Raw genomic sequence first — 15,608 nt, 5'->3', positions numbered from 1 at the left:
TACCCCAGAGGAGGCTAGCCGGTCACAGCTGTCAGAGATTGGCGAAGCGCAAACAGGAGAGGAGGCCCCAGCAAGTGGCTTGGCTTTTGGGAATCGCTGAAGCAAGTTGTTGAGGGCAGGAGGGTTGCAGAAAGCATGCTTGTGTCTGTATGATGCACGTACCACCACATGCCTAGTCTGAGCGGTGAAACAGAGTGTTGATTGACTCCCTCACTTCATGGGAATCTGCCTCAGAGATCTCCATGAAACTCTCATGGAGATACTGGGCGATCTGCTGTCACATGTTCTTTGGCGGAGCTGCTTTGTTTCTTGCCCTATTAAGAGTAACTTTCCTGCACCACTCTGCCGTCACTGGGGGTGGGGACCATTGCTGCACACAGGCAAGCTGCATACGGGCCAGGATGGAAGCTGCAGTCTTGGAGAAGATCCTCCCTTGATTCCCTGCTCACCCTCAGCAGCGAGATATCTTCCATAATGAACACAGCCAGTGGAAAATGTGGGGACAGGAATGATTACAAGGCCCCCTCTTCAGTGCTGACTCTCCCCAAGAGCCATGTGCCGAGTGTGCAGTATGGTCCTAGAACACTGATTTCCCCTGCCCCTGCAGTTACTCACCATTTTGGGGGTCTTGTGGCTCAGGTGTGCTTGCCTGGGGTCAGCCAGTTAGCCGCTATTCACATACCTGTCACTGTGTTTTAAATCACTGAATCAGTGGTCTCTGTGTTGAAAACAATACTTCTTCTGTAAACTGTTGCATTTTGGCTTCACAGGTATGACCTTGGGATCCCAGCCTCCCTCTTTGTTATCGCAGGCTGAACAGCTGCGCAGAATTAGAAAGTGGCCAAGAAAAACTAAAGAGGACTTTCTTTGTGATGTCATGATGCACTCCGCCGCCAAAAAACAAGAATTGAAGGAGTGGCAGGACAGTCAGAAGAGGGACCGAAAGGAGAATGTGGCATGCCAGAACCAAACCACACAGCGGCTCTTAAACATTACGGAGCGCCAAGTGGACACGCTCCAGGCGCTATTAGCACTGGAAACCGAGCAGCTCCGCGCCCACCCTCCCCGGCAGCTGCTGTCACAAAACTCTATCCCATGTGCCCCCCAGACATCGCCAGAACACTCTTATTAACTTCCTGGCTCCAGTCTGTACCCGCTGCATTGCACTCCTGCCCCGTCACAGTCCAGCCCTGTGGACTCCCACTGCTCATTGAACTCAACACCCATCCCTCTGCAGTTTAGCCCTGCTGAAGTACAGTACCCACTGCAGCGTACTCCAAAGGAGAAGGTTGCATATGATACCTGGACATACACAAATCTTTAACAGTCCCGGGACTCCACATCTTCCAGGGACCCTCCCTTCCCCCATTCCCCACAGTGCTGATGTGTTTTTTTTGTTTGTCTCTCTCCTCCGGTTGTTGTTTTTAATAAAAGAATTGTTTTGGTTTGAAAGCAATCTTTATTCCATTAATTGAAAGCAAACAGAGCCCTTCAAAGCAACAGGCAGTTTTCTTAAACCTTCACAGTGCATCGTTTGCACCAATCACAATCACCTCCTAGTATTACAAGCACTGCACTACCAAGCATAGCAAGAAATATTCGAGGCTTTCAGCTTCAAATTGCTGCCTCAAGGCATCCCTGATCCTTATGGCCCCATGCTGCACCCCTCTAATAGTCCTGGTCTCTGGCTGTTCAAATTCAGCCTCCAGGCACTGAGCCTCAGTGGTCCAGCCCTGAGTGAAACTTTCACCCTTCCCTTCACAAATATTATGGAGCATACAGCATGCAGCTATAAGCATAGGAATATTGTCATTGGCCAGGTCCAGCCTCCCATATAGGCAGTGCCAGCGGGCTTTTAAACAGCCAAAAGCACACTCAACAGGCATTCTGCACTTGCCCAGCCTGTTGTTGAACTGCTCCTTGCTGCTGTCAAGGTTCCCCATGTATGGCTTCATAAGCCACGGCATTAAGGGGTAGGCAGGGTCTCCCAGGATCACAATGGGCATTTTGACTTCCCCTACGGTGATCTTCTGGTCCATGAAGAAAGTCCCTGCTTGCAGCTTCCTGAACAGGGCAGTGTTCCGAAAGATGCATACGTCATGCACCTTTCTAGATCACCTGTGTTAACGTCCTTGAAATGCGCACGCTGATCCACAAGTGCCTGGAGAACCATAGAGAAATACTCCTTCTGATTAATGTACTCAATGGCTAGGTGGTCTCGTGCTAGAATTGGAATACGTGTGCCATCTATCGCCCCTCCACAGTTAGGGAAGCCCATTTGTGCAAAGCCATCCACAACGTCTAGCACATTGCCCAGAGTCACAGTCTTTCGGAGCAGGATATGATTAATGGCCCTGCACGCTTCTGTCAACACAAGTCCAACGGTCGATAAGGGGCAGAGGGTCCCAGGGGGTAGTCAGGGGACAGGGAGCAGGGGGCGGTTTGGTTGGATGGGTGGGGGGCCACCAGGGGACAGGGAACATGGAGGTTGGATAGGGGGTGGGTCCCGGGGGGGCGGTTAGGGGTGGGGGGTCCCGGGAGGGGGTGGTCAGGGGACAAGGAGCAGTGGGGGTTGGATGGGTCAGGAGTTCTGAGGGGGGCAGTCAGGGGGCGGGAAGTGGGAGGGGGTGGATGGGGGCAGAGCTCAGGCTGTTTGGAGAAGCACAGCCTTCCCTACTTGGCCCTCCATACAACTTTGGAACCCTGATGTGGCTCTCAGGCCAAAAAGTTTGCTCACCCCTGTGATAGTGTGAACGCACAACAGCGGTTTCCCTTCAGCGCTCTCTGAGCAACGCTGTAACTGCAGGTGCTATAACGCTGCCAGTGTAGACATACTTTGGATAAGCTATTACCAGCAGGAGACTGAGTTTGTGTGTGTGTGTGTTTTGTGGGGGGGGGGAGGGGGGGTGAGAAAACCTGGATTTGTGCTGGAAATTGCCCACCTTGATTTTCATACACATTGTAAGGAGAGTGGTCACTTTGGATAAGCTATTACCAGCAGGAGAGTGAGTTTGTGTGTGTGGTTTTTGGAAAAAGGGTGGGGGTGGTGAGAAAACCTGGATTTGTGCTGGAAATGGCCCACCTTGATTATCATACACATTGTAAAGAGAGTGGTCACTTTGGATGGGCTATTACCAGCAGGAGAGTGAGTTTGTGTGGGGGGGGGGCAGAGGCTGAGAAAACCTGGATTTGTGCTGGAAATGGCCCAACTTGATTATCATACACATTGTAAGGAGAGTGATCACTTTAGATAAGCTATTACCAGCAGGAGAGTGGGGTGGGAGGAGGTATGTTTCATGGTCTCTGTGTATATAATGTCTTCTGCAGTTTCCACAGTATGCATCCGATGAAGCGAGCTGTAGCTCACGAAAGCTTATGCTCAAATAAATTGGTTAGTCTCTAAGGTGCCACAAGTACTCCTTTTCTTTTTGTGAATACAGACTAACACGGCTGTTACTCTGAAACCTTAAATAGAGCTAAGCACTCAGTAGAGAGAGGAGGATTCTGTAGGGAGGAACAAGGGGAGTTATGCTTTGGGAAGAGGCTGAGCAACCCACAAGGAGCACAGTGGCTTCTATGTGGGAACCCTGGGCTAGGGCCTACAAGGGCAAAACAAACTGATGTCGGATCCAGAAGGGGTAAAGAACTCTTTGTTTGTGAAGTCAAGCCTAGGAGTGGTAAAGAATCTCTTATTCAGAGCTGAACCCTACAAGGGGACTGAATGAGTGTTTGACCTGGCCAGAGGGTTGAGCCACAGAAGACCCACTGAGGGAGTCTGGGGAAGAGACCAGCTGAGTGGTCACTATGACTGAGAAAGTGGTTACCAGAGGAGATGCATGAGGCAAAATCACTTGGAATGCCATGTCCAGGCACGAGGGGGTAACCTGAAAGTGAGAACATCAATTTATAGGTACACATTAAATTGGCTTCAATATAACTGTAAATTGGGGTGTGTTTCCAGGGGGATCCTACAGGGATTGGTCCTTGGTCCTATGCTATTTAACACTTTCATCAATGACCTGGAAGAAAACAAGAAATCATTGTGGATAAAGTTTGCAGATGACAAAAATTGGGGTAGTGGTAAATAATGAAGGGGACAGGTTGCTAATATGGAGAGATCTGGATTGCTTGGTGAACTGAGCAAAAGCAAACATTATACATTTTAATAGGGTTAAATGTATACAGTTAGGAACGAAGAACATAGGCCATACTTACAGGACAGGAGACTCTAATTTGGGAAGCAGTGACTGAAAAAGATGTGGGGATCATGGTAGATAATCAGCTCAACAGAAGCTCCAAGTGCAAATCTGCAGCTAAAAGGGCTAATGGGATCCTTAGATGCATAAACAGGGGAATCTTGAGTAGAAGTAGACTGGTTATTTTACCTCTGTATTCAGTACTGGTGCGACTGCTACAGGAATACTGTGTCCAGTTCTGGTGTCCACAACTCAAGAATGATGGTGATAAATTGCAGAGGGTTCAGAGAAGAGCCACGAGAATGATTAAAGGGTTGAAAGCATGCCTTTTTGTGATAGACTCGAGGAGCTCAATCTATTGATTTTATCAAAGAGGAAGAGAAGGGGTGACTTGATCACAGTCTATGTGGCTCTAGTGGAGAAAGCTAGAAGCTGAAGCTAGATAAATTTAGATTGGATATCAATAATGGAAAGTCCACCACAACCCTCGGTAAATTGTTCCAATGGTTAATTACTCTCACTGTTAAAAATTTATACCTTATTTCCAATCTTGATTTCAAAGTTATGTTTCTAAAAGCTATGGTCTAGGAATTATTTTGGGGACATTCTATTACCTGTATTACAGAGGAGGTCAGACTAAATGATCACAGTGGTCCATTCTGGCCTTGGAACCTGAATTTCAGGCTCCACCAAACCAAGAGGAAGTGCAAATCAGGGCTTTGGAGCTGTGCTCCGGCTCCGCTCCAGCTCCAGGGAAAAAACCTGCAGCTCCACTGCTCCGGAGCTGCTCCGGGCTCCAGCTCTAGGCTCCGCTCCAAAGCCCTGGTGCAAATTCCACAGTGGAGGATACCTCTCTGAGAATGTGCTGCCTCCAGCCCTCTCACAATGAAACAAGACAGATGTTCACTTGAGCTCTTTGGAGGGTCTCAATTGCTGTTGTATGACACAGTGAAACAAATGATCTGAGACAACCAGGATCCAAACCAATGAAAGGTTTACATGATAAAACTAGAGTTTTGACATTGTGTAATGTTTTATTTTGCTTATGTTGGTATAATCTATATGCAACAATTCTGCATTTAGAGATACTAAAGCAGTAAACAGACTTTAGTGGAGACACGTACAGCTAAAAAAAAATTGTTACAACTGACAAAAAATTCTGCAAGATTGAACTACATGTACATCATCACCATAGTACTTGTAAGACTGTGTGTAAGGGCACCATCTGGTGCCTACCAGAAATATTACAGCAAACTCCTTAAATTGCAGTTGGAAAAAAAGTAGCAACTACTGGGAGATTTTAGAGCAGTCAGATGTGAAATGGCAGGATAAGTTACAAATAGGAAAGTAATTGTTCTCTGCTAAGGTCAAAGATGAATGTTTTTGCATTACAGAGAGGAGTATTAATGAAGCCTGATTCTCCTTTCACAACACTGTAAATCAGGAGTAATTCCCTGTAGTCATTAGAGCTACTCTGATATAAAAAGAAAAGGAGTACTTGTGGCACCTTAGAGACTAACCAATTTATTTGAGCATGAGCTTTCGTGAGCTACAGCTCTCTGAAATCTGATATAAAAGTGGTGTGAGAAGCGTGGGTGGATGACTAAACTCAACCAGTTTTCTGGTCTGAGACCTTAGACCAAGTGCAGCCCTTGTGTAATGTAAACACCAGTTCCAGCAGCAGCAGGGTAGTGAGTAGCTTATACTAGAGTTCAACCGGGCCCACCGTCTGGGAAATGTACAAGAGGAAGTAGGTACAAAAGAAACCTGAAGGGAAAGTTTTGCACAATGAATGTAAATGAAACTTGATGGAGATTGGTAGTGCATGCAATGCCACATCTGTAAACTACACCAGTGAGTACAGAATCAGAAAGGGGCTAGTGGGCTCCGCAGTATTCGAGGCACTAGGTGCCAGCAGAATGCTGCAGGAACGCATGTGGCACCCTGCCCACGTTCCCCAGCTCTGGCCCTGTCCCTCATCCATGGCTAGGATGGCATTCAGCTCTCACCCCCTGCAGCCTTGGCCCAAGCCCTGCATTCACAGCTCATGCCCATTGTTCCCAGCTGCACACTTGCCCCTCCCACTCTGAAGCCCCTACACTCACCTCCCTCTAGCCTCGAAATTGGCCCCACCGCCCAGCAGTGGTGCTGGAAGGAACAATTTTTATGGCGGGGGTGCTGAAGGCAGAAACCACGTACTTGGGTTATTATTACTTCAAGACAGGGGGAGCAACCCCAGTGCCAGGACCTACGCTGCCCAGCGCGCCGGACTTCATACATGCTTCAGCCTTCATGCCCTGCCGGCTGCCCCCCACTCAGCTCTGACTCCCCGCCGCACCCGGCCCTGGTGCACAGCACACAGTGCCCACGCTGGCTCCTCCAGCACCTGAGTCATTGCTGGGCAACCTGCCGCCCTCTACAAGCCCCAGCCCGGCGCCCGGCCCCGCCTGAGGAGCCAGGCCCTGCCCTGAGCCCCGCTCCTGGGGGAAGAGACTGGCGCCGCCTACTGCTCTAGGCCGGGTCCCGCGCTTGGCAGCAGAGACGCTGCCCGCCCAGAGGGAGAAACTAGACCCCGCCCCCTTGCCGACCTCACAGCTTCCCGGGGTGAGGAGCCAGGGCATGGCTCCGCCCCCCTGACCTGAGCCTCGCCCTCTTTTTGTTCGCCACTTCCTGTGAGCTGCCGAGTCCCTCCGCTCTATTTCCCCAGCTCGCGCCAAGGCGTTTCGTCCCTGACCCCTCCCCTCGCCGCGTGCCCAGGCAAAGGTCTCTCTCTCTCTCCCTCCGCCCCCCACCGGTTGTTTTGTTCGCGGCTTAGCCCCGCCCCCTTCTGCGTGAGCAAGCCCCGCCCCCGACTGTTTCTCTGGTCTCCCGACTGCCCCTCCCCTCCGTTTGTTTAGTCCCCGGTCCCTTCTTCCCTCCCGCGGCGTGCCCGGCCCCAGCGCGCTCGCAGTGCTGTCTCCCCCATCCCCGCCCAGCCTCCGGCTCTCTGGTGCCGGGCTGGCTCCCAAGATGGCGTCCATCATGGAGGGGCCGCTGAGCAAGTGGACCAACGTGATGAAGGGCTGGCAGTACCGCTGGTTCGTGCTGGACTATAACGCGGGGCTGCTCTCCTACTACACGGTGAGGTGCCGGGTGGGCCGAGCTCGGGAGAGAGGTGGGGGGGGGGGATAGCGGGCTTTGGGGGGGGGGTCACTGGGCGGCCAATGGGGAGGGAGGAGACGGTGGTGGTAGCCAATCGGGAGGGCCCTGTGAAAGATTTATAGACGGGGGGCGAGAAGCGTTTTTCTTGTTGGCAGCCGCTTGCAGGGATGCGGGGCGGGAGGGGGGTTGCCTCGCAAGGGCGTTGGGTAGCGCCCCCAGTGTCTGACGCGCTGTTCTCGGCCCGCCTGTTCCCCAGCGTAGAGGGGCGCTGCTAACCCGTCGCTGGGCCCGGTGGCCGGAGGGGGCGGGCCCGGCGTGCGAAAGGTGTTGGGATCCTTCCCTGCGCAGGCAGGCGCCGGGCTCCCCGTGACTTGAATTGGGGTGTGTGGGGGGTGCTCACTGCTGACCGGCAGGCCCCGGCTGCACAGAGCACTCGGTGAGAGGCGCTGCCCGCGCTCCTGGCTCCTGTCCCCAGCGGCCGTGCCCTACCGCGAGGGGCTGGTCCTCCCTCCGTGACTCGGCGTCTCTCTGGAGAATGGGGCGTTTTACCTTCCTCGCGGGTGCTGCGCGGCTGAGTGTCTACGCATCTGTGAAGCACTTTGCTCTTCTGTAGCCCCCTTTCTCCAGAGATCTCAGAGTCGCACTAGTGTCTGTGTGAACCCCATGCCAAGAACGCGTGGCCCCTTTTAGGCTCTTACCTTGCTGATTGACTAGATTTCTAGCTGCCACTTGTGGAGTACCAAAAAACGTTTATGTAACCAGTACATTAAAAAAACGGTGAATTTGGGGAGGGTGGGATAATAGAGTTTTTTTTTAAAATAAGTGTTGTTTATCTGTTCTCCCCCCCCCCCACTTTACCTTTAGTGAACGAAGCGATCTATCACTTAAATTTGTTGGATTACTTATTCTGTGAAAGTCATGGTGGAATACTGTCCCCCTCACTGATATCTCAGATTTGCTTAGTGTACAAAGAAAAAGGTGGCGTTTCTAACTGGCAACCCTGCGAAAGCCAAGTGGGGATCAGAAAGTCAAACCGTGTTTTCTGGCTCATGCATTTTCACCAGAAATAAAGGTTAAAACATCAATAAATATTGGTCTAATACAGTGGTCCACAGCCTTTCTGTTGCAATAGCATATTCATGTTCCCAGAAGTGTGTGGCGGGTGCTGGATGACCTGATGCCAAAATGCTGCTGAGAAGCGGCGTCATCGAGAAGTGCTGCTGCTGAAATGGCGCCGAAAAGTGGTGGCATTTCAGTGGCTGGTTGTTCGGCGGCTGTGTTCCCTGGTGGCAGGTCATCTGGCAGAAGCGCTCCCTTGTCAGTAGGTGGGCGCACGTAAATGCCCCGTCGCGCGTCATGGCGGGGACCACTGGTCTAATAGATCCATCAGTTTATGCCAATGTTCAGTTCTATTGGCATTCTCTTTTTTCCCCCCAGTAACGTTAGTGTTTTAAAATTAAAATTTAATTCTACAAAATCCAGCTACTTACATATGCTATTTCAACTGCATTTTCTGTACTTTGTAGTAATCTGGTTTGATGACTTTTAAAATCACCCTTAAAGCTGAATCCAAAATGCAAGGTACAGTAAATTGCTGTATGTCACACTCAAATTAAAAAGAACAGGAGTATTTGTGGCACCTCAGAGACTAACAAATTTATTTGAGCATAAGCTTTCATGGGCTACAGCCCACTTCATCGGATGCATAGAATGGAACATATAGTAAGAAGAGATATATATACACGTACACATACACATAGAGCACATGGAAAGGTGGAAGTAGCCATACCAACTGTAAGAGGCTAATAAATTAAGATGAGGTATTATCAGCAGGAGAAAAAAACTTTCGTAGTGATAATCAAGATGGCCCCTTCAGACAGTTGACAAGACGGTCTGAGGATTGTTAACTTGGGGAAATAGATTCAGTATGTGTAATGACCCAGCCACTCCCAGTCTCTGTTCAAACCCAAGTTAATGGTATCTAGTTTGCATATTCAAGCTCAGCAGTTTCTCACTGGAGTCTGTTTTTGAAGCTTTTCTGTTGCAAAATTGCCATCCTTAAATCTTTTACTGGGTGGCCAGAGAGGTTGAAGTGTTCTCCTACCGGTTTTTGAATGTTAGATTTGTGTCCATTTATTCTTTTGCATAGAGACTGTCTGGTTTGGCCAATGTACATGGCAGAGGGGCATTGTTGGCACATAATGGCATATATCACATTGGTAGATGTGCAGATGAACGAGCCTCTGATGGCATGGCTAATGTGATTATGTCCTATGATGGTGTCACTTGAATAAATATGTGGACAGAGTTGGCATCGGGCTCAGTTGCAAGGATAGGTTCCTGGGTTAGTGTTTTTGTTGTGTGGTTGCTGGAGAGTATTTGCTTCAGGGTGGGTGGCTGTCTGTAAGCGAGGACTGGTCTGTCTCCCAAGATCGGTGAGAGTGAGGGATCGTCCTTCAGGATAGATTGTAGATGCTTGATGATGCGCTGGAGAGGTTTTAGTTGGGGGCTGAAGGTGACTGCTAGTGGTGTTCTGTTACTTTCTTTGTTGGGCCTGTCTTGAAGTAGGTGACTTCTGGGTACTCTTTTGGCTTTGTCAATCTGTTTTTTCATTTCAGCAGGTGGGTACTGTAGTTTTAAGAATGCTTGATAGAGATCTTATAGGTGTTTGTCTCTGTTTGAGGGATTGGAGTAAATGTGGTTGTATCTTAGAGCTTGACTGTAGACAATGGATCATGTGGTGTGTCCTGGATGGAAGCTGGAGGCATGTAGGTAAGTATAGTGGTCAGTAGGTTTCCAGTGACCATAAAAACCGGTGGTGTTTATGTGACCATCGTTTATTAGCACAGTAGTGTCCAGGAAATGGACCGCTTGTGTGGATTGGTCTAGGCTGAGGTTAATGGTGGGATGGAAATTGTTGAAATCATGGTGGAATTCCTCAAGTGCTTTTTTTTCCATGGGTCCAGATGATGAAGATGTCATCAATGTAGTGCAAGTACAGTAGGGGCGTTAGGGGACGAGAGCTAAGGAAGCATTGTTCTAAGTCAGCCATAAAAATGTTGGCATACTGTGGGGCCATGCGGGTACCCATAGCAGTGCCGCTGACTTGAAGGTATATATTGTCCCCAAATGTGAAATAGTTGTGGGTGAGGACAAAGGCACAAAGGTCAGCCACGAGGTTTGCCGTGACGTTATTGGGGATACTGTTCCTGATAGTTTGTAGTCTATCTTTGTGTGGAATGTTGGTGTAGAGGGCTTCTGCATCCATAGTGGCTAGGTTGGTGTTTTCAGGAAGATCACCGATGGATTGTAGTTTCCTCAGGAAGTCAGTGGTGTCTCGAAGATAGCTGGGAGTGCTGGTAGCATAGGGCCTGAGGAGAGAGTCCACATAGCCAGACAATCCTGCTGTCAGGGTGCCAATGCCTGAGATGATAGAGCGTCCAGGATTTCCAGGTTTATGGATCTTGGGTAGCAAACAGAATAGCCCTGGTCGGGGTTGTAGGCATGTGTCTGTACAGATCTGTGTGCTTTTTCAGGGAGTTTCTTGAGCAGATGGTGTAGTTTCTTTTGGTATTCCTCAGTGGGATCAGAGAATAATGGACTGTAGAATGACAGGTTTCAGAGTAACAGCCGTGTTAGTCTGTATTCGCAAAAAGAAAAGGAGTACTTGTGGCACCTTAGAGACTAACCAATTTATTTGAGCATGAGCTTTCGTGAGCTACAGCTCACTTCATCAGATGCATACCGTGGAAACTGCAGCAGACTTTATATATACACAGAGAATATGAAACAATACCTCCTCCCACCCCACTGTCCTGCTGGTAATAGCTTATAGACTAATAGACTGTAGAATGTGGAGTTAGAGAGCTGCCTAGCAGCCTCTTGTTCATATTCCAACTTATTCATGATGACAACAGCACCTCCTTTGTCAGCCTTTTTGATTATGATGTCAGAGTTGTTCCTGAGGCTGTTGATGGTGTTGTGTTCAGCACGGCTGAGGTTATAGGGCAAGTGATGCTGCTTTTCCACTATTTCAGCCTGTGCACGTTGATGGAAGTTGGTATGCCTACTTCCACCTTTTCATGTTCTCTGTATGTATATATATATATATCTTCTTACTATATGTTTCATTCTGTGGATCCAGTGAAGTGGGCTGTAGCCCACAAAAGCTTATGCTCAAATAAATTTGTTAGTCTCTAAGGTGCCACAAGTACTCCTGTTCTTTTTTGCGGTTACAGACCAACACAGCTGCCACTCTGAAACACTCAGATTAGTTCGTGTAATAGTTTAGTCTAAACATTTTAGGTTTTGGGTATCACTGTACTAAATGAAATTAATGTTTTAGCAATGTAATGAAAACTGATAGATGGGCATAGTTACTCAGACCTGTAAAAACCATAATAAGTAGGTGAGATTGTAAACTAATTTTTATAAATGAATCTGTGTGTGTGACACTGATTTTTAGAGGATTACAGAAGTTCTGCACCTGATTAATTCTTATTCCAAATACCACTCCCTAAAATTGAAGCAAGTTCAAAATGGTATAATTTAAATATTATTTGTGTATATCTTTCATGAACCCATCAGCGACACTCCTTTCCTGTGGCAGACCTAATTAGACAATAGCCTTTCATAGTGACTGAAGGGCCAGACAGGATGTCAGCAGCATATGTCAATGTAGTTATATATGAAAATACACTTTTCATGTGTTCATTAAGTAAAATTCAGTAGCTTCCAGTAGGTTTACAATCCTATCATCACTAATTGGTTACAGATATCTTCATATTTTGAATCGGCAATGAATTCAGGCATAGTGGGAGTGTGAAACAATTACTAGAAACTATCAGATTTTACTTAATGTAACACATGCAAAAAATCCACACTTTCTTCTGGAATCTGTTAATAGCAAAATGCAGGTGAAATTTGGCAGATGGAGGAAAGGAAGCAGTATTTGCTTTTAAAACTTTTCTTCCCCCGCCCACCCTCTTTTGTATGATTTTAGCTAGCTACAATCTTGACCATCCCCACCCCTTGTATTTTGTCATGTGGACCTATTGTACCCCAGGGATATGGTTCCTACAGAACCTGAGCGCAGAGGTATTGTTGAATAGAAGGTGAGTGTTTCACAACAGGAATCTAACAATGCCACATTTCTGTAAAAATGGGGGCAAAATAGATTTTTTTGCTTTTGGGACAAAATTTCTTCTGTTTTTCCACTCTAAATGAGCAGAAAGCATTAACTGCTAATTGCCAAATAATTTTTTATTTAGAGAAACTAGTTGTGCATAATTGAAAGTACTGTTTGTTGGAGAAGCAAATCTAGGTGAAGTTTCAGAGTAGCAGCCATGTTAGTCTGTATTCGCGAAAAGAAAAGGAGTACTAGTAGCACCTTAGAGACTAACCAATTTATTTGAGCATAAGCTTTCGTGAGCTACAGGTGAAGTGCCCAAGCTTTTATGTGGTTATATGAGCCTGAGGAGGCAAAACTGAAGACCAGATGAAGAATATTGACCTATTGCATATGAAGCCTCTGAAACTAGACATGTAGTTGGAGTCCCCTTACATAGAAAAACCTGTAATTGTCAGCTCAAATACAACTTTGACTCCTTAAGACAGTTTCTTAAGTAAATCTCAGAAGTCCCAGCTTAGCAGGAAAACAAAACTGCTTTATAAACCCCTTTAAAGGTCACTGCATTCCATTCTCAGATGACATAATGAACTCTCCCTCTGCTGGTAATAAACTCAAAGTTTTGTTTTCACTGCCTGCGACCTCTTAGAGAATGAGTTTAATAAATGGACAAACTCATACGTGATTAACAATGTGCAAGATTAAGAAGCAAGTAGTATTTTAAAATCTGATCCAAGTAATGTAAATGCAAAAAGAATTAAAGATGGTGAATGTTTTAACATTTTTTGCACTTAAGTCCGTGAATAAAATAGTATTTGAAACCAGTATTTTGTATGTCACACTTTGTTATACTTGAATTGTAAATCTTCAAAAATGCATATAAACTAGTGATGTGTGCCCTCCAAAATCCAGAGCAGGAACATATATTTCTGGGGTCTTTGGGTATCTTTATTAATAAACTTTGGGGAGGGACCCACTCTCATATTCTCTTCCTAGGCCCCCAAATAATCTTTGCTTATCCTTGTTGGTTATCTTGTGTGTGGTATGTACTACCTTAAAGAACATTTCCTTTTTAAGATTTACAGATGTCTTTTCTGGTGTTTTCCTTTAACAGTGATACATCATTTTTCCACTTTAAAATAACGGTATCTTTTGTAAATAATTTTTATTAAAGAAAAGGTGATGGAAATGTTTAGTGTCTCCTGACATCTAAATCTCTAGCAGTTCTCATATATATTAACTGTCTAATAGTTCCTGATCATTAGCAGAACATGATAAAATCCACTGTTCGTGCTCTTAGGCATTGTCCACACTAGGGGGGAAAATGTTTTCTTACCACACGGTTAGTTAATGTGGCAACTAAAACGCAGTAGAAAGCTAGTGAAAGACAAACTGCCTTGTTTTCACTAGGATTCTACCTCTGTTTGCTTCCAATTGTTAGCTAACACGGTAAGAAAACACTTTTTGTAGTGTGGCTTCACTCATCTTCAACTTATCTAGATCTGGATTTCAAGATGAGGTGTTGCAATGTTAGCTGACACATTCTAAGTGGTCTATTATAGACTGTGTTGTCTTACACATCTTTAAATCTTAAACTAGAACAAAGCCTTAAAGTTCAGTCACAAACATCATTCCATGTTTGTTCAACCTCCTGTGTTGATCTTTTCAGCTTATCTATCATGTCATGTTTCTAAATTGATGTTTTCGACACTTTCCAAAAGGGTTACTTTAGATTTTGGGCAGTTTTACAGAGTTTTCTTGCTGCGGAAAGAAAACATACCTTACAAATTTCAAGCAATATGTAAATCCGTTCTCAGGGGTAATTATGCAACATACTAACATGTTCAGTTGTAAGTGAGTTTATCTGCAGAAGCATTCATTATGTTAAACAAACAAACCCTGAAAATACTAGTTTAGTTTTAAATCCTAGTTTGGAATGTCTAAGGTAGTCATTCTGGGCTCTGTAGCTGCCTCCTGGGGGACTGTATCCGCCCAAATAATGGGGCAATCCTTACTTCCTGGAAACAAATGTGGTTGGGTTGCATTTTCCTGTGTTTCCTGTGCACGTAAGTCAAAATCTACTTTCAGAGACAGTGAAGTAATTCCATTCTCAGATAGTTTGTATGGATTTACACAGATGTAAATCAGTGAATAATTTGGTTCAAAATTACTGTTTAAATATAAAAATTAAGAATTCTAGATTTTTTTCAAATTAAATTATTCACTTTGAGTTGTTGCTAAAAACAAACAAAACCGAACCCTAACTATTGCTGATCTTAGTTTTTGTAACTACTGTGCAAAACACAATATTGATAAAAATATGAACTTTGTGATCAGTTCTCTTTTCTATGATATATATTTTAATGACTTAGAGGCCATATACTACATATTCTCAGTTAGCTGCATACCTTTCCTTAGGTGCAGTTCAGGTGGATGAAGCAATTAAACTAGCTGATGGTGGTGGTCTATATGTACTGTATTTAAGTACTATGTACTTTAGGGACCCCATATGCAGAATTCCAGTGGGTGCTACCTGTGGCACACAGAATTCACTCTCTGTTTTATTCCCAAATGGCTGAAATGTTTCTCTTCAGACTTCTACAAAAAAAGTTGTCTTTGGGCAAGGCTAAGATTGGAAAGCTTTTGTTCTAAAGATCGCTATTTGGAAAAGTCAAGAGTCTGAAGACCAGGACTTAGAACATAATACAACTTTAGCTGTAGCAGTTGTTGCTTTAGCTATGTTTGTTGCTTACACAAACAACTGAGTATGTCTGGTGACGGCATAGACAAGCTTATTTGTCTATGACTTAAAAGGGTAAGTCTTTGCTTTACAATTAACTCCAGTTCTTACCTGAGTTTTCACCCAATCCTCCCAACCATCTGCACAGAAAACCCTTGGACCTGGGTTTGGAGGTGCCTTAAACCTGGGCTAGTTTACCAGCTTTTGGGAAGGTGGGAGAGGAGAGATTTATTTATAACCTGGTCTATGCTCTAACTTGGGCTGCAACCCACCCACTTTGCTGTGAGGGCACAGGCAAAAATCAGTTGAGTGCTGATAGTCCCGTTCCACAGTTCTCCCCAAAGGATGGACAAGTTCTTCCATAACTGATTGGAAAAGAATTCTAGAGAGTCTCAGCAGAAAG

General features: G+C 46.0%; 1 protein-coding gene and 1 pseudogene across 4 annotated transcripts in view; one reads left to right on the top strand and one right to left on the bottom strand.

Moving 5' to 3' along the window:
• Window positions 1-6,817, bottom strand: part of LOC144269602 (calreticulin-like) — a 34,922-nt pseudogene extending 28,105 nt beyond the window's left edge.
• A 258-nt stretch (window positions 6,818-7,075) lies between these two features.
• The window catches only part of OSBPL9 (oxysterol binding protein like 9), a 146,754-nt gene continuing 138,221 nt past the window's right edge, over window positions 7,076-15,608 (top strand). For 3 of the 4 annotated variants that reach the window (XM_077825428.1, XM_077825427.1, XM_077825426.1), the window contains exon 1: window positions 7,079-7,316. In XM_077825428.1, the coding sequence (XP_077681554.1) occupies window positions 7,206-7,316 (111 nt within the window). In that variant the 5' untranslated portion in view covers window positions 7,079-7,205. Of the gene's footprint in view, window positions 7,317-15,608 lie in introns of all 4 variants that reach the window. The other variant, XM_077825429.1, reaches the window with a different exon arrangement.

This window comes from Eretmochelys imbricata, chromosome 8 (genome assembly GCF_965152235.1).
Source record: "Eretmochelys imbricata isolate rEreImb1 chromosome 8, rEreImb1.hap1, whole genome shotgun sequence".
NCBI lineage: Eukaryota > Metazoa > Chordata > Testudines > Cheloniidae > Eretmochelys > Eretmochelys imbricata.
This window is presented reverse-complemented; position numbering and strand designations above follow the sequence as displayed.